Below are 21,820 nucleotides of genomic sequence, written 5' to 3'. Positions count from 1 at the left end.
TTGCTTCCGGAGACGCGCTCTAGCAACTGTCCACGGAGTCTCTGTCGGTCGTCGGCAGACTCCTCCCTCACAACGGCGGGGCTGATGCAGTGAGCGAGTCCTCTGCGGCTCGTCTACCAAGGCCACACAACACTATCTCGCTGGCCTTCAGTTTCACTCGCTCTCCGTTCGTAGCAGAGCATCCACGGCCCCAACCTCGGAACTCTCATCCAGTTCCGAAACTATTTCAAAGTCTTTCGGGCCTCTGGCACGATTAACTCTTTAACCTCGGCGCTCAACGGGAGCATATACAACAACGTAATTTTCCGGCTAACTTCCTCTGCTAACATGCCCACTCGTATACGGGCTTGCCTTCCTGGGGAACTTCCTCCTATTCCTCCTCCAACGGCTGTTTGTTTTTCCCCACACACAAAGATAGAAAAGAAAACGGAGAACATTCCATCAGTCAGAGGGACGGACCTCATAAGGCATTCTTTCACTTCTCATTGGAGCATGTACATGTCTTACTTCATAAACCCTCCCCTCTAGAGTCATGATGACATCATAATAGCATTCAGTCGTCAGGTCTGAGTGAACCGTTGTCTAATTGGCTCTGGCTTGTGCTCTGATCTTCTTCTTTCCCCACTTCATCACAGATGTACATTGTAAAAATTCACTCGTCTTGACATCGATCATGTCTTGATCTAATGCTTCAATGATCTTCTTAATGAGGATCTTGATTGTGTTGATAGGGTCACCATCTAGCTTGGAGTAAGTGTTGGTATCATCTAGCAGTGTGAGGCATTTAGTCGTGTACTCCCTTTATCTGCGGGTTTGATGGTCAGTTCTTCATCTTTGGCCAGTGTTTCAATATGTTCCAATTGACACCGTTTCGCATTACTTGGTGTATTCTTTTGGTAGTTAATCCTTTCAAGATCCTTCAAAACCGTTTTTTGAAATAGGTTAAGCATAGAATTTTGTGTGAATGGGTCAAAAGAACTCTTTTGTTTTCCGGCATGTTAAGTCCATGTCGGACTTAACAAACAATTTGAGCCTCAGTTTTCGCAATAACCTATGAAAACATATTTTTTCTTCAAAAAGCGTAGTGTTGCTAGTGGACACAAATGATAGTCCTCGGTTAAGCATGTCCAATTGTCCACTAGTAAGGTTTTTACAGGATAGGTTCACAACTAAATTTTCGTTTTTTTTTTTTTTTTTTTCTTTTGTTTTGGCCTTTTGCCTCTCCTCGTTTTTCTTTTTGTTTGTCTCTTAGTCCTAAAAAAGCACCACTCAATGTTCCAGGGCTAGGTGGTGTCACTGGAGTTGTTGGGTTGGTGGTAGGTCGTTCTGTAGGATCTGTGTTGGGAATAACCGTTTCTTTGCTAGAGGGGCATCCTCCTTCAGGTTGAATTGGGTCCCCAATGCTACTGGTACTGCTGTCACTGCCAGAGTTTGCTTTATTCTGGAAACGAGATTTGCGTTGTGGATCACGGTGGTGGTAAAATTCTTGCCATGTGTAGACAATGTCGTTAAGGTAGTCGAAGGTGTCTCTTTTAAATTTCCTTTGTTCAATGTCCTGTTTATAACCTGTAAGTTTTGAATTGATATCGATAAGTAGGGTAGAAAGTTCTTCAGCTGATTTAAATTCACTTAGCTGAGATTTCAAGGTGGTGATTTCTGCATCAATGGATGTGAGAGATTTAGACAATTCTTCGATGGTCAAGAGTATGAGATCCAGTGAACATTTATTTCGGATTTGGTCCCATTTTTCTACGAAGGATTTACTTTCACTGCATAGAGTAGGGCGTAGATACTCTTAGTCCTCGGGGTATTTTCTGCGTTTTGTAATACTCAACCAGTGTTGTTGCATGCAGTTTTTGTGCAATTTCTCGTCGAATTAATTTTTCCAACTGGAAGACTAGTCTCTCTGGGTTAGCTCTGCATTGTAATGATTGTTCTGTATCTTTAATGAGGGATAGGATACGTTTAGCTTCAGATGCATCAAAAGCTAATGTGGTAGCGCGTTTGTCAGTAATATCATTAATTCGTGAAAGACATATCAGACAAGTAATTAGAGAGATGGGTGCTACCTTCATTTGGTGCCACACTAGAGTATAGTGGAAAAAATAACAAGGAGGAGAGTGGAAGGTGCACACACTAAATTTCTAGAAACATTGATTCATATAACAGTTTGTCAGTAGTTGAGAGTATTTTAGGGTGCAGGGGAGGAAATGTATCCCTGGCACAGGGTTACTAAAGGTACAAAAAGGAGAGAAGCGAGGATCCAAAAACTGAACCCTCCCGTCCCTTGCACACCTTATGTTAATGTCAGTATGACTCCTTGAAATTGACTTTTTTCAAAATAAATTAGATATATATTCCAATGAACTTCAAATGATGATAAAATTTTAGAAAGAATGCAGTAATGACATCCAATGTAAAAGAGCATTCTTTATTCCAAACGCGAGAAACGGGGAGGATTCAATTCATTTGATTCAGAACCAACTCGCCACTTCCCGACGACAGAGAAGATCTCCCGGCTGGAGAGGCTTCTTCCCCTGACTGGTGGGCACAACCAGTTTACCTTTCTTTCTTCGCACCCCAGCCCGGTTTGTGGTCAAACTGCCCGTGCCAAGCACCCTGGCAGCCGGATAGCCACTCACCACTGAACCGCCAATCACTGGACCGCTCCTTGTACCTGAGAAACTCCGCGGCTGGTTTCTTCCCTGGCAGTGCAACAGACTCCTGTCTTCCTCCACGACGAGAGCCTCTCTTCCCCCGGACGAAGCACCGACTTGCATCCGCTGCCAGGAAGAACTGCCCCTGCTGGAGCGTTCTCACCACTTTAAGGTACCGTGTCCATCAGGCCTCCCTTTCTAAAGATTGCAACAAGGTAATAACTCCTTAACCTTCTGGACTGGGCTGGCCGCCTTGACCCTCTAACTGGTCCCTTTCCTTGGTCCAACTCCTTTTTGAACCGTTACAAGACTTCTGTGCACTGCAACCGTGTGACCTTGGACACATTTCGTTTTGATCCTCTTAAAGCGGATCCAGCCTATTGACTCTGAATTCACAGTGCTACTTTGCCTTTCTCTCTTGTGTGTTCGTGAAAAAGTGTTGGGATCTGTTTCAATTTATTCTCTGCTTTTCTCTCCCTTTTTAAAGCGAATTATTAGAGTGCCATCTATGTTAAGCGCTCACTGCTGTCTGAAAATAAGTGGGTCTTTACTTAAGACTTGCCTAATATTCTTTTAAGGGAGTGTATATCTTTTAGTGACCGTGTTTTTGAATTGCTTACTATTAGTGCCTGTGTGTTTTTTTCTAGATGTGGTTTTAAATAAATAATTATATCTCTTTTACACCAAGCCCTGGTCAGTGTTTACTTGCTCTACTGTGTTCTCTTGACCTATTGTGAATACTATGTATACCGCCTAACCCTTCTTGAGGGAAGTCTGACTGCTCAGCCACAGCTACCAAGTGAATCTGTGTGATACAAACTGCTACCAAGTGGGTTTACTGCCAAACACCTGTAGTCCTAAATCTTTTGCAGTGGTCCCAGAGGGAACTGCACAGGTTTCTGCCTAACACTTCCTTGCATGATTGTGCTGTTGAACACTTTGACTAGAGTCAACGTACGTATTTTATCTATGGACTTATTTACACACACCTTGCCCACGTCAGCCGGTCTTAAAGAAGGGTGCATTCTAGTGCCCACTTTATTCAATCTCTACCTGTATGACCTTCCTCAAGCTTTCTGCTGCAAGTGCCTATTTGCTCCTAGTTGGGTAGACATTGCATACAGTGGCTGTTAAGCCGACGATGTAGCTTTGCGCCATTGCACTAAAAAAGGGCTGCAACTTTAACTTGATTCACTTTCAAACTATGCAAAGTACAATGGGCCGACTATAAAAATACCAGTAAAATATTGTTTTTAACGTTTAAAAGTATAGCTACAAGTGGGTTTTGTCGCAAAATTTCCCCCTTGCCCCCCCCCTCGACATTGTTACCACCATATCTTGGTTGTCATTGACAGCAAGCTGGTTTAGGCTCTGCAGGTGTAACGTACGGACATCAAGGTGCGACAGCTAATGGGGATGGGCGGGTGGGTCCTCCGATTTGCTCAAACAAAGGGGTTATTCCATTGACTGCAGGATACAGCTCTATTGCTCAAATTAGATCGACTTTACTATATGGTGCTGAACTTGGAATCATTTTCAAAACTGATGAAGCTTGAGGGGTTGTGCCTTAAGGCAATAACCAACTGCCCCAGATCTACCCCCGATAGAGTAGATTTACTCAAAATCTGGACTATTGAGCATTGCTTTCTATTAAGACCTGCAAGTTATACTGGAAGCTAATTAATAGCATTGTTACTTCTCTACTTCATATAATTCAACTCGCTGCATCCATTTGTTATTGGCTTTGGAAAATCTTCTCTGGTTACTAGTGGATGAAGGACGTAAGTGGTGCATGCTCCTCCGTCTACCCCTTTGGCTGCCCATACCCACAATTTAAGCAAGACATTAAATCATACTCCCATGTCCCGTCCCCTTTCCTCCATACTTGTGGGACATTCCGTCACAGGGAATCCTTTTATTTTATCATTATTTTTTATTTTAGTTTGTTTTGTGTTTTTCCTTCTTTGCTTGCCCTTCATGCCTGCTCCAGTTCTACGGTCATCTCTTCTGTCTATGCAGGAGCATCTGGGATTTGTGTCCTGTTCATCCTGCGAACGTCGCTTTGGAAGGTCGGATACCCACTCTTTGCCTGAAGTGCCTAGGCCCGTAACACTGTTGGGACGCGTGCTTCTACTGCGACTCCCTTTCCGTCCGGGCACTCCGCCGGCTGCAGGTGAGAGCAAGTGTTTCAACGTGTTCCTCCTCACTTACAGCTCTTCATTGATTGAAAAAAGGAGACGGCCGGTAAGTTCATTCCTTTTCAGGGCACCCCGGCCGTGGGACTCCTTCCCAGGGTCTTCTGGGGCTGGAGGTGCTCAAGCATCTCTATTACCAGGGATATCCCCGAGGTGTCCCGCAAGTGATGTAACAGGCACACCAGAGCATCCTCCAAGGACCCCTGTAACCCCCTATTTGGGGCTTTCGGCCCAGTTCTTCTGGTGCCTTTTTCACCGGGGTCAGACCCCAGGTTTCCACTCTTGGAACGAAGTGTACCGTGTCTCAGCTCGAGGTCCCTATCAAGGTGACTATAAGTACTGAGGTTCCCCTTCTTGGGGCCATTTCTAAAACAGACAAGATTGAGGGGCCCTCTGCGAAGGCCCTGGCTTCAGGGTGACACTCCAAGCCTCCCCACATGCAGACTTGTGGTGGTACCAATCCTACTAGGCTCACCTTTTCGGAGCTAACTTACCAGCAGGCCCTAAGGTGTCCCAGAAACACCCCAGCTCTGCTAAGGTTCCTGGTCACAAGGCTAAGATGGCACATAAGATTGCTGATTCTCCTGCAGTCACCACTGCCTTACTTTGTGACGTAGTTCACTTCAGGCGTTGACAAAATGGCGGTCCCACCACGTTAGTCCACGGCAGCCATTTTGACTACCACTTACACCAACGTTCACCACGGGTGGGGCCTGTTTTTGTGGCAGAGCAGCCTTTTCCACGTTTCGTGGCCAGTAAGAACCTGTTGCGCCGTCCAATGGATGGGCGTGCTCGGGCTCCGCTGTTGCATAAAGTCTCGCTCCCTCCTGCGTCCGCGCCTTTTATCTATGTGGATCCAGCTGGTGGAGGACCATTCTGGCAACCATCCTCTCTGCATTCATGGGGGTATGCCCCTTCCGAGTGGCCTCTGCCCACTCCAGCAAACTTGGGAAGTTTGACGCTTATGCATTCTACACCCATGCAGGCATACTTTAAGGTTTTATTTAAGGAAATTTATCCTGAGTCGCCTGAACCGGCCTCTGTTCCAGCAGTTCCTATGCTGATTCCTGTAACGCCACTTCGTCCACCTCTTCCAGTGGGGCCGCCTCTGCCTCCTCTTCTTCCCTCCTCTTCCCCCACCCCCTGCCTTCAGAGGGTTTCAGGGCCACCATGGACTCCGCATTAATGCTCAGCAACGGCAGGGTGGCCGGTTTTTCTCTCGCCCAGCAGCCTCCTCCGCAGCAATGGGTGGTCTCTCAGCCAATAAATCAGCAAAATTATATTTTCAAACTGTTGCACAAGACTCCAGTGGGAGGATGGATTTCGTCTCCTTTGGAGGCGTGGCAGGCTTTCATCGATGGGTTTTGTCAGTCGCTCGCTCGGGCGGGCTGTTGCTTGCCCCTCCCTCCTCTCCAGCAGACTGGGTCACCCTCCCTCAGAGCCGAGGTTCTGAAGCTTCTGGTCCTCAGAGCAGTGGAACCTGTTCCCCCTCAGGGAACAAGGGTAGGGGTTTTACTTCCGTCTGTTCAGTGCCCAAACACAACCAGGCTGGCCTGCACACTATCCTCTACCTATCCCAAGTTTAATCTCTTCCTACCCCAAGAGAGATTCAAGATGATTGTCGTGCTGGACAAAGTCCTCTCTCCGGAGGGACGATTGGCTCAGTGTGGTGGATCTTCATAAGGCATACTTGCATATTCTGATCTGGTGCCCGCATCAAAAATATCTGCGGTTCTCCATGGTAATGGACCACTTAGAGTATCATGTGCTTCTGTTTGGTCTCATCTCGCTACCGCGTGTCTTTACGGAGATGACTTGCCATTGCTGCGTTCCTCAGACTACAAGGTGTTCATGTCTATCCATATTTGAAGGCAGTCCTAGCCCACAAGTCTCTGCGACCAATCTTCAGTCACTTCTTCAGCTCTTGTTACGGCTCGGGCTGTCGGTGAACTGGCGGAAAACCTCTCACTCTCTCTCGACCTGATCTTTCTGGATTTCCGTTGGGACACAGTCAGTATCAGTCTTCTGATGGAGGACCGGATTACAGACCTGTCGACCACGTGCCAGCTTTTTCTGCAGTCCTCCACATATGTCGGCCTGGTGGTTCCAGAGACTTCTGGCCTCGTGTGTTAGCTCTACCTCTGGCACACCTGAAAATGAGACTCGGCTTGCTCTTTGGAGCTGCTGGTCCCATTCCACGGACCTGGATTCCAAGATGATTCCAGTCCCGTCCTGCATGACGGCAGATTGTTAGGATTGTCACCTTCTGCCTTGTTAGCCATCTGTCTGCATGCATGCTGAGTGCTTGAGGTATGATGTCACAAATGGAACGTTTGGGTATGATTGAGTGAAATGCTGTGTGTTGAGTGTACCACCCAGGACAGTTGACATGATGTAGCCTGGGTGGTGGGAGCCAGTGGTCTCCCCTCTGATTCTGTGATCTGATCCTGTAACTGAATCTCCTGATGTAACACCCGATTAAGGTAACCTATGCCAGCGTATCCTTTCACCCATTGACCTCAGCTTGAGGTCCTAACATAATTTGGCAACGAGTTGGTCTTGAGGAACCCAAGAGAAGAGGCTGCTGAAGAAAGTGCCTGTGTGTTTGGGGCCAGAGAAAGCAGAAGGGAAACTGCTGCGGGGGGTGCAGCGCATGATCACCTGAGACAGAGGGAGCCCACTGCCCCCCCCCCCCCCCCCCCCCCCAATGATGATCAGTCCCACCACCCAGGGGGCAAGGAGGGTGCCTGTATGGCTTCCAGAGAGAAGAGTAGAGGGATGCGCACCCTGCACCCATTGGGGAACCAGGGGTTATTCCAAGTAAATGAAAACGGGCCAGAGACCTTTCCAGCAGGCACAAAGGATTTGTAAGGGTGCCTGATAAGGTAGTTCCCCCCCCATAGTCTGTGTAATTTACAGTATACAGTTTGCTTTGGTCATCATCCAGGGGCAAAGCAGTGTGAGGTTGTTTGCCAAGTACCCAAGGACGTGGAGAGCAGTAAAGCGTTTGCCCTGCTGACCTATAAGGCAGTTCTTGTCTGTACAGCAGTGTCGGGAGCGGCACTATTTGAATATCAACGCTTTCACGGGACGGAGCTGTTATACATAGAATTGTTTTTCCGTGGCTTCTGTGGGAAGTGTTATTCATGTGGAGTGGTTGGGACAACAAGAAATTAGGGCGTCTCCACCACTCTCGTGCCACGAACGGCATGCAGGCAGCGTCCTGCCACACACCCATTCCTAAACATTCAACTACCTCTAAACCCAAGCTACAATAGATAAGGCAAAACATATCGCGTCCTTACAACATAAATGGGTTACCTCCAACCATGCTAAAGCTCATAGACATGGACTTGCATGCCTCTACACCATCAATGGGTTACCCTGGACCCATGCAAAACCATACCTAACAATACAGCTCACTGCATACTAACTCATCACACACTACATCCACACCATCAATCGGTTAGCTTCAACCCATGCATAAATAGTATCTACCAATGCAGCTCATGCACCACAATACAAACTAACTAATCATCCACTTCACATGAATGGGCATCACACACCCATACCCGGATGTCTTGAAACTTCCTGCTTTTTAAATGACCCTAAAACTCAATGTCGCTTCCTGGATGCAACGTAAAACAATCCTCGAAATGTTGTTCTAGCATGTTAACCTCACCACCACCTGTTAAAGCTAAAAGTCTGTTTCCTAAAGTCCATATTGTTCTTCGGTAACAACTTTAATGCCTACAAATCCTCAAAAATCGTTAAAACTAAATATGTCAATTCAGCTTCACCCAACACCAGAAATGCACATCACATTCCCTTCCAGTACTGCTCACACCTGCACCACTACGCATCAACTTCTCCACTTGTAATTCCTCGCAACATCATCACATAAATGAAGCCTAACCTCTGCGTTGACACATTGTACTTTAAATCCTGGAAAATCTCAAAACCGCAATTCTGGAAAGTGCTGAACACTCCCACCCTGCCGCTGTGCTCACTCGCCCTCCCACATGAACCGCTGCCACACTACCAACTATCAACTTCATTCACAATACCATCTAACACCACAAGGCCAAACATGGAAATAACCTTTCACCAGCAGAGCTGAATAACGTCTTATTTGTCATAGCCCCTGATCACAGCAAAGCCGCGCTGTGCGGATCAAAAATAGAAATAAAAACGACAGTGACGGCACCGTTTGTCAAACCTAATATAACACATTGCAGGCAAAGTTCAGTATTGCGTCCATTTAAACAAGCCTCATCTCCTTGGCTCCAGGAAAAACATCGGTAGCATGCTAACATTACTTCTCTGTTGCTCGTAACCCCTTTACTTAATTCAAGGGGCTTACTCCATGAGCACTTCCCTACCCCAACCGCACACCCCTTCACCTTTTTCGAACTATGGGCTGCGCAGTTCACGCGTCCGAAGGAAACTCAGACCAGCAGCTGGCACCCTTCTTTCCTGGTCACGCAGGGGGACGTAGCTGGGTGCCCTACTCTAAAATCACATCAGCTTGAAGCAATCACAGCATCCCAGATTAGCAGTTGAACGCTCCATCCACGTATTATTCTGTTGGCCTTCAACATTCCTGCCGATCACCCGCAGGGGCATGGATAACGTCATTCTGGAGATGGAATCCGACCATGTAGAGCTCCTCAGCCCAACGGTCATCACAACCGTTGCAGGAGACAGTTGTCTGATGGGTGTGTATTATGGTGTGTGGTGTGACCCCCAAGGTTACCAAGTGGTATACCGCATCCAAGTAGTGAGATGGCTTGGATAGGTTTTTTCTTTTGATTAATGTGAATCGCAGGGAGTGTCGCATTCTGTGGTACTTATCTGTGACTCTAGGGCAAGTGTAACACTTTTCCATCTAGTTGCCGGAGGTCTTCTCTGTCGTCGTTGTGTTGGGTTGAGGCCCGACTGCTGTTGGCTCCGTTTGGAACAGCCGCAAACTGGGATCTGTGTTTTGGGTTCTTTGGGATTGGAATTCCTCCGTGCATAGTGGTCCTTGTGTGACTGTGGTGTGGATGAGTTTGAGGTTGTTTGGCGAGTATGTGTGATAGAGTTGTCCTGTTGTTTAGATCTTCCTGGGTTATTGTTTAGGAAGTTAGTTGGCTTTCTCGGTTTACCGCGGCAGAACCTTGTGCCAGTCCCAATGTGGAAAGTTAGTGCATGGGAATGGCAGTCCCATGATTCACCTGTGGCAGGGGTGTATAAAAGGAGTAAAGCGTTTGTACAGGGTTCATGGTGATCCTGTGATCTGATCCTGTAACTGAATCTCCTGATGTAACACCTGATTAAAGTAACCTAATGAAGATCTCCTGGCATCCAGCTTATCCTTTCACCCGTTGACCTCAGCTTAAGGTCGTAACACGGATCTTCAATGGTGGTCATCCGCCAGTAACCTTTCAGTGGGGACCTCCTTCGAGGAACCCTGCCCACAAGTAACGGTTACTACAGACTCCTCACTTCTGGGGTGGGGCGTGACAATGCGTCACTGAGTTTTACAATGTGTAGACGCCTCGGGACAAGCGCTTTCATATCAATAACCTGGAGCTCCTGGCAGTTTTTCTGGAGCTTGAGGCCTTTCAACCCTCGATCACCAACAATTTGGTTCGAATACGTTCCGACATTACTGTAGCAATGTTTTACATCAACAAACATGGGCACCAAGTCCCCTCTTCTGGTACATCTTGCTATCCAGCACAATGTCTGGCTCCAAGCTGTGCATATTCCAGGCCACATCAATGTGACCGAATACTCTCTCAGCCGCCAGTCTGCGGCCAGTTACGAATGCTAGATGAACAGAGTTCTTCCAGCAATGGGGCTCTCCAGTGGTGGACCTCTTTGCGATATCATCAAACAGGAAACGTCCTCTTTATGCTTCCAGGGACGTGCACGGAGCGTCATCCTTGGACGCCCTTGAGATACTGTGGGACAACATGAGAGCTTATGCTTTCTCTCCTTTACCACTGATACATCAGTCACTTTGGAAACTCGCGAGCGCTTCCAACTGCACTCTCCTCTACATAACCCCTTGGTGGCCAGTCTGATTCTGTTTTTTGGGCCTGCAGCACCTGTCGATGACCTCCCCGATCACGCTGCCGCAGATTCCTGACCACCTTCACCAGGGCAATCAATTGTGGCACCCCTCCCCACAGTCGCTCAGCTTGGTGGCCGGTGCCGGAGTTCCGATCGTGGCGCAGTTTAATCTCGGAGGACAACATGTGTGTAATACAAGCAGCACGGAAGCCCTCTACAGGAGCAAGTGGCTCTGTTTTTGTCACTGGTGTCTAGCCAAGGAGCTTGACCCCAGGCATGCCTCTATCAACACTGTTTTGTCCTACATATCACACCTGGCATACATGGCTGCTCTTGCAGGACTTGTCCTCCATTGCAGCTTACCTGTCTGCTGACAGTTGCTCTTTTTCACTGACTAATCCAGTCCTCAAGAGACACTTTGTGGGTCTTCATCTCTTCTTGCCTGTTAGAACCCCTCATCCCCAAATGGGATCTGAATGTGTTCCTTGCCGCTTTGCCTTAAACCTTTTGAGCCTATGTCCACTACCATACCTTTCTTGGAAGGTGGCTTTTCTGATTGCGGTAACATCTGCAATGCGAGTAAGCGAGCTTGAAGCTCTTTCGGTGGAACACTCGTTCCTAACTTTTCATAAGGATAAGGTTGTGCTTTGTACTAGTGCTTTTCTTCCTAAAGTGGTCTCCGAATTCCATTTGGACAAGTTGCTAGTTCTTCCAGAACCTGGTCTCTGGAGCTGAGGGAATTCTGCACAACCGCGATGTCAGACGGGCTCTGAAGTTCTACCTCTCTAGAACGAGTGATCTTGGAAGCTCCTCACAACTCACGTTTGGTGACCCTAAAGGGAAGCCAGCCTCTAAAGCATCCATCTCTCGTTGGATAGCTTAATGTATTTTGGAGACCTACAACTTGCAAGGCCTTCAACCAACAGAAGGCGTCAATGCACAACTGGTCTGAGGCAAAGCGGCCGATGTTGCCTTCCATAAGTATGTCCCATGGGAGTCCATTGCCAAAGCAGCTCTGTGGGCCTCCGAATCAGCATTTTGGAGACATTGTCTCGATCTGAGCTCCCGAGCTGATGCTCAACATGGCCATGCAGTTCTCACGAATTTATTCCAATAAGGGAAGTTGCCATCCACCCATAATACCCTATGGTCGGTGTTCTGGAATCTCCCACAAGTATGGAGGAAAGGGGACGGAACGTAGGAGTATGACAGTTAGTCACCACAGTGACTACCTTACTTCTAGGCCATAGTTCCCTTTTCCTCCATACGCCCGCCATCCCCTCTAAAAAGTATCCTCTCTTATTGCTAAATGGTCCTAGACCTGGTGATAGAAAAGGACTGTAGGGCGATACGTGGGGCGGAGCTCAGGAAGGCGGGGCTGCGGTCATGTGCTATAGTTTTGATGCTTTTAAAAAGTGCTCTGGTCCTGTCCCGCTGGACGGAATGTCCTCTTTAGGAGACTGGAGTAAGGTAGTCACTGCGGTAGTTCACTTTCTATTATGCTGTCGATTGTGAACAGAACAGGGTGAACCTTCCCACTAAATCCCAGTGGTGAATATTTCTAACCAGTCGCTAAACAAGCTTGTGCACCAATATATTTATGGGATTTCCTGCACAATAGGATCACCCTTGGTAATCTACGGCTAAAATTTAATCTAACAGATGAGCTTGGAGTTATGGGTAGTTGGTTGGGTTTAGAAGAGGATCATCGCTATTGCATGCTCTTTGGAACTAGATTATTGGAACTAGTAAAACATTTTAGGATTTACTTTGAAATAAGATAAGAACCAGGTCTTACAGATGTTTAGGATCCACAACTTTTAATGGTGATATTTGGAAGTGATTTCATGAGGGCCATGATGCATTGACCATCTATAGTTTGACAAAGACGTGGCTTAATATTGATGAGATATTAGAAATAGTCACATTTTAATGTTTACTTCAGTCTTAAAAGGTACACAGTGATTTTATACAGTTTATTTTTTATTTTGGTATTGCTTATAGTTATTGTGTTTTTTGTATCGGAAGGTGTATGGGCTATTGAAGACAACAATAAAAAAATTAAAAACAGGAAGAATTCTGGATGTCTAATTTTAGGTGCCAACATTAACCTGCTTCTATTGCTCGGACAAAATAAAATAAAAACCCTTGATGAAACCAGTCATTATTTCTGATGTGGATTTTCTTAAGAACTTAAGAATATTCCTGTATATAAGTATGGAAACCTTTGGGTTGTCTGCAATAATTATTTTCTGTTTTCCATAATTGGATTCTTGCTTTATTTTGCAGGAACACCTGGTGTTGGCAAGACCACCTTGGGGAAAGAGCTTGCAGAACGTACTGGACTGGCATTCATCAATATCAGCGATCTGGCAAAAGAAGGTACATTGAGCACAGACTTCAACCCTGGAAAATATGTTTTCCTTTGTTTTATGCCTACATTTTTAATGCTATGAGAGTAAATTGCTCTTCTATGACAAATTGATTCTTATTAAAGGTTGTTATGGAAAATAAAGAAAGTCACATGGGCAGAATTCAGCTGTGCCATTTTGAGCAAAGTAGTGATTCTATTTCACTAAAAATGTACACATGCATGCTTTGTCAATTTATAGTCAAAATGATTTTAATTTTACCCTCGTAATGTTGAAAATTTGCACAAAGCAGTCGCATCAGAATTTGTGTTTACAGGCTTTCCACTTGTGGCCTACCTTCACGTACAGAATGAATCTGTGAAGGAATCCTCTCCGAACTCTTTTCAATGTGTTGGGATCCATCGCCCGCCTTAGTCACCAGTTGTCTTGCAACTGCCCATAGGACCATCCAGTACAGTAAAGATGGCGGCCAAGTATTCCCTTAAATGTTTAAAACGCTCTTGTAGTGTTTTCCAAGATAGCGGCCACGGGACGTACGGGCGTACTGACTTTCGTCTGCGTTCTGTGGTTTGCAATAAAGCTGCTCTGTAAACAAAGCAGCAGCATCTCGCAGATGCCTAGACTGAGATTTTGCAGCTCCGTATTCCAGCTCCCAGTTAGATGATTGGCAATTAAGTGGGAAGGGAGTTTTATTTTTTTTCTTTTGTCCGGTGACTGACTAAGCCCTGCATGTGTATAGAGGCACACATGGGCTGTACTTGGACCACAAGGCTTGGTGGGTATGTTGGTTCTAGGGTCCGTATTGACCTTAATGACTAAACCATGCGTGGATAGAAAGAATTGCATGGGCTGTTCTGTGCAGACGGGTACAAAGATTACATCACCCATATGAGACCTAATGACTTGGCTATACGCACAGGCTGTACTATGAATGCTGGTCCTAAGGTGGTACTACCCAAGGAGATGAATGCATAGGTATATGCATTAGAATACAAGCTTAGGTTGTATTCCTTGTTTTGTATTTTGTTTGGAGTCCTCAGCAATCATAGCGTGATTATCTGTGTGCAGTGAGACTAGTGTAACGGTCTGTGAATTCAACAGACACTGGCACCTTGGATGGTTTGCACCAGACTTAAGGGAAGCTCAGGTAACCATTTTAATAATATTACCATGATACATCCATAATTCTCTTTAAGGTCTGGCAAGTAGACCTTTGTCATTACTGCAACTCAAGAGTCTGGGTTTAAAGTGCCATAAAGAAAGGGGCACTCCTCTGCCCTTTGTTAAACCTTCTTGTTCTGTGCACTATGCAGTCAAAAGGAGGAAGGAATGAAGGTTGGGATAATGGCGTTGGATGGTCTAATTCCAATGTACCTAAGGACATGCCAAGTAACTGAAAACCGGTAAGGCAAGACAAGGTGTACATTGTCTGGTCACCTTAAATCACAAAAATAATTAAGGATCGTAGTTGACATTTGTACATTTACTAAACACCGACTTTGTTTCTCTGCACTCCAGAAAATGCTGAAGAGAAACCAGAGTTAAACCTGAGTGTCTGGTTTCTAGATGCAGTACATTCCACGAACACTCCTATGATGGGTGAAACATTGAGCCTTTGGACCAAAGACCTCTGCCTCCCATGCCTTTTTAAGACTTCAGTTCACGCATACTCCTGATTACAAATGCCTTTTTAATGCATCTTCTTCCTCGGTAGCCCCACTTTTCTAACCGTCCTCTTTCGAATCAAACAGAACCTCACTGCTTTCAATATCTAGCCTGGCAAACCCAACCATATCCAAAAGAATACTGCTTAGACACATCTCATGCCAGTGAAGGGGCGTTTAAGTGGTCCAATGGTTATAGGCATGTGTTTGCGCTTGTATTGTCCCAGATCATTAGACAATATCACCGCCGCTTCACAATGGTGACCACACATTAACATTCTATGGGCATGATGTGGGAACTGGACCTAAACGGGCTTGCTCAGGAGCTGAATGGGCAACATTTTGTGATTGTATCACTGCCCACTGCCCATAACTGTTTGAGGGATATCACCCAGACCTTCCTCTTAATGTCGCTAGCAAAAGCCTGCAAATTTGCTTAATTTCTTGTCCGCGCTACGACAACAATGGAACATGCACAGGAGCAAGGGGGTAATCCCATTGACTCACACAACTGATCAGAACCGCTTTACCTTTGTTGCCTTCATTTCAGGTTAGCCCCATCACCCCCTTTTCTCTCCCCCTCACCCTCCTCCCTTGATCTCACTGGAACAGCAAAATTTGATTGTACTTATCATTCCCACTCCACTTACACAAGCCTTACCTCTCAACCTTTAAATACTGCAGTTGTCTTTAACCCTTCCTGGGTACAAGAGGGGTCTTTCCCCCCCCCCCCCCCCTCATCTACCTCCTCATCTACTGCCTGCCTCTCTGGCTAGCACACATGTCCAATCTGACTGGCAGGCTTTCTTGCAGTCTGCAATATCATTGGTATCTGGCCTTGCATCCATCTCCATTTTATGAATACGTATGTGCACGAAAAACAATCTGCATGTTTACATAGAATTCCTTTTGCTAAGGTTAACTTATGTAACTGATTGCAGCACAGACTTAAATGCACCAATCCTTGAGTAACGAGACAGCAGATGCAGCTCTGCTTTACTATGAGGAGTTGCTGTACAAGGTCCAAAAAAGTTCACTTACAGAGGGGCTTACGAGAGTGGGCAAATGTGCAATGCTTTTAAATGGCAGTGTAGGCTTGGCATGATCGAGGGGCACCTCCATGGATTGTGGGGTTCCCCTTGATGTGAAATACCAGCAAGTGATTTACGTTTGACCTATAGACGATTCTATACACTTATAACAATACATCCAGATGAACCTAATGTCTTCTTTGGCCAGATGTTCTATTGAGGTTTTTTACCACTGAAAGCCCAATAAAATCCAGACACCCTATTTGTCCGTAAACACATTTGATAATGGCACTGTAAAAAAACCAGAGGGTGTTTGACAATCTAGTCCCCAGGGATCCCATTCTCGGGTACCCAGGGAAATGCCATCGCTTTTGGATCCCGACCCTGAGGGTGGACATGCGAGGGGGATCACCTGTGTGTCAGGGAGAAGCACCCAATGGTGAGACATGGTATCCCCCCCTTTTTTATATACAACCCATGGAACCCCATCCCCTTTTATTTTTTTTTTTTGGGGGAGCTACAACTCCCATAATGCCTCTCTGCTTCATCTTGACAAAAGTACTGCACCAAGGAAGATGAGTAATGAGGTCAGAAGGATTATCTCCCCTGTAATAAGGCCAGGCAGAGTCGGGCACGTAGCTCTAATGATGTACACCTGCCACTTATTAATGCACTCTGTGCAAATAAAAAATGGCACGCAGGCACACTTTAAGTGAGGCTGGGTATGAGAAGGAACCGCCCTTCCGAGGCTTAGGCGTACCAGGCTGTGGGAGTTGGAAGGCCAACAGGCTGATCAACAATTGAAAGGATTGAGAGAAAGCCAGGCAAGATTTCCAAGCTTTCGGGGAACCCGTGACTGTTTGACAAGCAGAGCGGAGGAAAGAAACCTTCAGGGTACCGGGAAACGGCCCGCGACCCTTCCGGTTGAACGGTGGAGTTGGGAAGGAGCAGAGTAGGCATTGGTAACGGCCTTCTGCCACGAGGGTAGAAGTAAGGCAGGTGAAAGAATACAAACTAAAAGTACCAAGAAGCATTGGTCACAAAAGAATACCAAGAAGTATTAGTGTTGAAAATGAACTCTGGAAAAGACATAGAATAAGAACTTCAAGGGCCAAGCGGAATTGAGGGGCAGGGGGAAACAACAAAGAGGTATTGGTGTTACACATGAACTTTTTGAACAGGCCAAGAGGGCACACTAAAGCGAGTACAAATTAGAAGGACCAAGAAGTATTGGTATCGCAAGTTAGTATGGATTCAGAGTTGAAGGAATATTGAGAGAGGTCGAAGTGGTCCTGCAGAGATCTGTGTAAATTCCTTGCCATTTCAAAAGTCTTCGACAGTGAAAGTTAACTTGAATAAAACGTGGGGAAGGGAACCCCCACGAAGAACAAGATGGGCTTGAGCACGGCAGAGGGAAACCTGCACAGAACTGTGAGAAATTGAAAGCATATGGACTGAGTATTGATGGCAAGGTAGGTGAAGCCTAAGGAAGGGATTGAACTACCAGAGGTTGAAAGCCAAAGATTGAACTGTACCACCAGTAAACCAAAGCGTGCAAAACTGATAGAACTGTGCCATCCACGCATCCTTTTGATTATTAAGAGACTCTCTAGACCCTGTGGGGTTGAACCTGGGGAAGGGAATTGGTACTGAAGCCATTCTAGCATTTCTTTTTGATTGAGACACCATTTTCCTTTTTGTTTTCCCTTAATACATTTGTTATCTTGAGAATGATGGCAAGGTCAAGTTTTCTTAGTAGAGGCCTTTTTATTTTGACCAGACAGACTTGGGCGTATTTGTTATTGTTTAATGGTCGAGATTACTCCCAATGTAGAGGTAGGGCCAGTTAGGAATTCTACCATCCCAATTAAATTCATAAATAAAGGTTTTTGAAACTTATATCCATTGTCTCAGTGTTTACTGCTCGATACCATGACTTCCTCACAGCACAAATGCAGACATGATGCGCCCCCACTTCAGAGGGAGTAAACCTCATTGAAAAAATTAGATGGTGGAGCCAAGCATTGGAGAATAGTTACTGTATTTTAAAGAAAATATACCTGGTGTGATCACTATAGTAAAGGTGTTCTGTATTTAAAAATATAAGGGAGATGCAAAAATGGCCCACTGACTGGAGAGCAACGTAACTGTAGCTCTCCTGTCCCCTGACTCTTTTAATGCCGAAATAAGCTTAAATACCCTCCCTGGGTGCGGAACAAGGATTGCAGTGGAGGCAGACCAGGACCAAAGTTTGGGGTCGATTACATGAAGATTGGAGAGGAGTGAGTCGCCTGGGTTTGCAAGCCAGCAGCGGTGAGAGAACGGGACAAGACTGGTCTGTGGAGCCTGTGGGGGAAGCTCGCAGAAGATTTCAGACACCTTGGGTGAGTCATCCCAGCAAGCGGAGGAGCAGCAGCGAGAGATGGATGGCTGGCTGGCGTTCTCCAAAGAGCCGGACAAGGTGAGAGCGCACCTGGGAAGCGCCGCGTAGCCGGTGGGGGAACCCCGCAGGAGATTGCAGGTACCCGGAGGAAGGGCGTGACACTGCTTGTACGACCTAAGACAGAGGCAGAGGAAGAGGAGGACCCGCAGCATAGGCGGAGAAGGGGGGCATGGCCAGTGCGCATGGAGTGAGGACGTGCTTTCCTCGCGCTCCTGCCCAAGAGCCTACAATGGACCGAATCGTTCGGCCTACTTAATGTCATGATGCCTACCCCCGGAGCACCAGGCCAGGCCCAGCACCCCCGGGAGCAGGCATCACGCCCCCGGGTAAAAGCCCAGCGGCCCTTTATAGGGGCTCTTTGGACTCTGTCCTGGCGCCGTTGGCGCCAGGCTCATGTTGGACATCGGTCCTGGCGCCATAAGCGCCAGGCTCATAAGGGGAAGTGTTTGGTGCACTTATCTGATGCAGACCATGCTGCACACTCACCTGATGCAGACCATGCTGCATGAAGAACCAAGCCAAAAGAGGCTTAGGAGGGACTATTATTCTGATGTAACTATTTTGTTACTTGGGTGGGGCTGTGGAAGAATACTCACCTGGAACTTCTTCCAAAGCTATTTATGCCACGCCCGGACAGCCACACGTGCTTCGCGTTGTTCTGCATCCCAGCAGCTGAACGATCACCGTGTCTGCTCCTGCACCTGGACTCCAGCCACGCCTGCCTCGAACCTGGAACACCAGTAAGGGAATAAGAGAAGAGAAAGGTGAAAACCAAGAACTATTTCAACCTTCTTACCTGCATCCGGAATCTTCACGCCAGTATTCCTGAAGGAAGACTTCCATTTAAAAGCACCGCATTGCTCGCTGCAGCGCTGCGCTTCACTCACCTGTTCCCGAGACGCCGCCCGGCTCCATCGCGGCTCTCGGTGCCGGTCGCCACATCTCTGCACCGCACCCAAGGGAGAGAAGAAGAGACAAAAGGTGAGCAAGGGAACGCAAGAGGAAAGCCGGATTTTCAGCCATATTACTTACCGGCTATTCTTGGTGAGCCATTCCACATCTCGGGTCGGCGCCACATCTCTGGCAGGTACCGCACCCCGGCCCCTATGGGGAAAGGACAACAGACATTACTGGGGAATTATAAAGACATTAGAGGGGTCAACCTCATCACTGACTCACCTGATTTTACCCCGGCAATTTAACCCCTCAACGCATCGCCTTTGTTCTGCACCTGAAATAAAGGACAGAAAAAGACAACATAAAAGGAGGCTCACACTTGAACTTTTGCATCTTCATACTTACGGCGTATCGCTCAGTAAAGTCAAGTGGATTTGCCAGCACCATTCTGAAAACCAGTGAAGTAACTGGGCGAACGCGCGCCCCTGCACCAGAAGCAGGATGGAGAGTTCATCCTTCCAAACCATAAGGTGAGCTTAAACCGGGGGTTTTGGAGGAAGTCGGAGGAGAACGAAGGGGGAAAGGGGGAGCAAGCACATTATTCAGCAGACAGTTAATCCCCTTTCTCATCTGCAGAAGGATATTCCTACGGGCCAGACAAGCAAGATTTGGGGGTCCTGTTCAATCGGTGGTCCGAATTCTGTGCATCACGTTTGAAGAGGCCACAGCAACCCAGACCAGACCAGCGCCTCCGTGGGAGCCAGGTGAGCGTTACACTTAAGCTGAACAAGCACACTTGAAGTAGCTACGGTAAGAAGAACCGTTTCCCTACCCCCGATGAAGTTTCTGCATGAAAATCGGACAAAGATAACGGTTATTCGAGGCGAACAGAGAGGAGGCCCCCACCCAACAAAATGGCGGCGCCCGCGGTTCCTATCTGAGGCGCGCTGTTGGAGAGACAGATAGCCTCCGGAAGCGAGAGAGTGGGGCCTGCCGCATCCAACCCGGCGATCCGTCGACACCCCTGGGGGGGGGGGGGCTGACCCCTGCTGCTTGCTGCGGCCCGGGTCTCTGCCTCTGAGACTGCGAGGGGAGGAGACGAAGGAGAGGACCCTCCGTGCGAGACCGCTGGGTGCGCCGGGACCCCGCGCACGCGGCGTGGAAGAGGGGCTCTGAGCGGTGCCGGCTGGCGGGAGACCGCGAGAGACACAGACACGGAGAAGGCGACGGGTGGTTCCCTCCGGAACATCCACGAGCTGACGGCTCCCCATCTGCGGCAACCGCCCTCGCAATCGACCCTACATACACCTCCCTGCAGATCGTGAAAAGGCCGCGGAGCACACCCAAAGACAGGTGATGTCGCCCCCCAAAAGCAAACTATAAAAACCGCGACCATGGACTCCTTCACCACGGTCAGGGCGAAACGGGGAACAGAAGCAGCAGACGACCCGACGACTAAGGAGGACGATCCAACAAATATGCAAGTGCTACAAGCTATAGCAGCGCTACGAACGTCCATCGAAACCAGGATCGATGAAATCAAGTCAGACATGCAGCTGATGAGACAGGATGCCCGTAACCTTACTGAAAGGGTGACTACAGCGGAGGCAATGCTGCAAGACAATTTTAATGACACCACAGAACTTAAATCTAAGGTCCAAGACCTCGAATTGCAAGTAGCGCAGCTAGATGCGCGATCAGAAGACGCAGAAGGACATACCCGCCGTGGCAACATTCAAATCCTGGGGGTGCCGGAAGACACAGAGGGCCCAGACCCGACTGAATTCGTAGAAATGATGCTATTGCAAGAAATTGGGGCCGGCAAACTGACCCAGGGCTTCTCGATAGAACGGGCCCACAGGTCACTTCAGAAAAGAAACAACCCCCCCCCCCCCCCGGCTGTGCCCAATAATTGCAAAAGTCTTGAACTTTCGCGACAGAGAGACTATATTGAGATTCTCAAGATGGGAAATCGAGAAACATGGGGCCAAAATAGTCATTTATCCAGACTATACCCCCGCGGTGCAGCGAGCACGGAACTCATTCGTGCCGGTGAAAGCTAGGTTACGCAAGCTAAACCTCAAGTACATGCTAATGTACCCGTCCCGCCTTAAGGTACTATACAAGGGGAAAGCTATCTTTCTTGAGACCCCGGCAGAGGCAAATATGTGGCTTGAGGACAACAACCTTGCAGATGAAAAGCAAAGCACTGCGCATGAAGTCACAGGCCATTGAATGCACCAAGTAACAGGAAGAATAAAGGTTCACACAACTGCCGAATGAATACCGGACCGCTTGAGATTTACAACTCTACGAACGCTACGACTGGCAGGAGCACACCGACCCATGCGTATAACAACGAAGCCGACGCACCCCCCTGAAACACGTGGAGGCCGACTGCCGACACACCACCCGTGCCAGGAGGCCCGGAAAAGGCCTGGAAGGATCGGGTGCCCCTGAGCGCTGCAAGTTTGAGGCAACTGCTGGGGGCAGTTCTGAAT

General features: G+C 47.6%; 1 protein-coding gene across 1 annotated transcript in view; it reads left to right on the top strand.

Moving 5' to 3' along the window:
* The window catches only part of AK6 (adenylate kinase 6), a 105,914-nt gene that overhangs the window by 17,020 nt on the left and 67,074 nt on the right, over positions 1-21,820 (top strand). The window contains exon 2 of the mRNA XM_069627540.1: positions 13,202-13,294. Coding sequence (XP_069483641.1) covers positions 13,202-13,294 — 93 coding nt within the window. The remainder of the gene's footprint in view (positions 1-13,201; positions 13,295-21,820) is intronic.

The sequence above is a fragment of the Ambystoma mexicanum genome, chromosome 6p (assembly GCF_040938575.1).
Source record: "Ambystoma mexicanum isolate Mex_15411 chromosome 6p, UKY_AmexF1_1, whole genome shotgun sequence".
In the NCBI taxonomy this organism is placed as follows: Eukaryota; Metazoa; Chordata; class Amphibia; order Caudata; family Ambystomatidae; genus Ambystoma; species Ambystoma mexicanum.
Note: the sequence above shows the minus strand (reverse complement) of the source record. Positions and strands in the feature narration are given on the sequence as shown.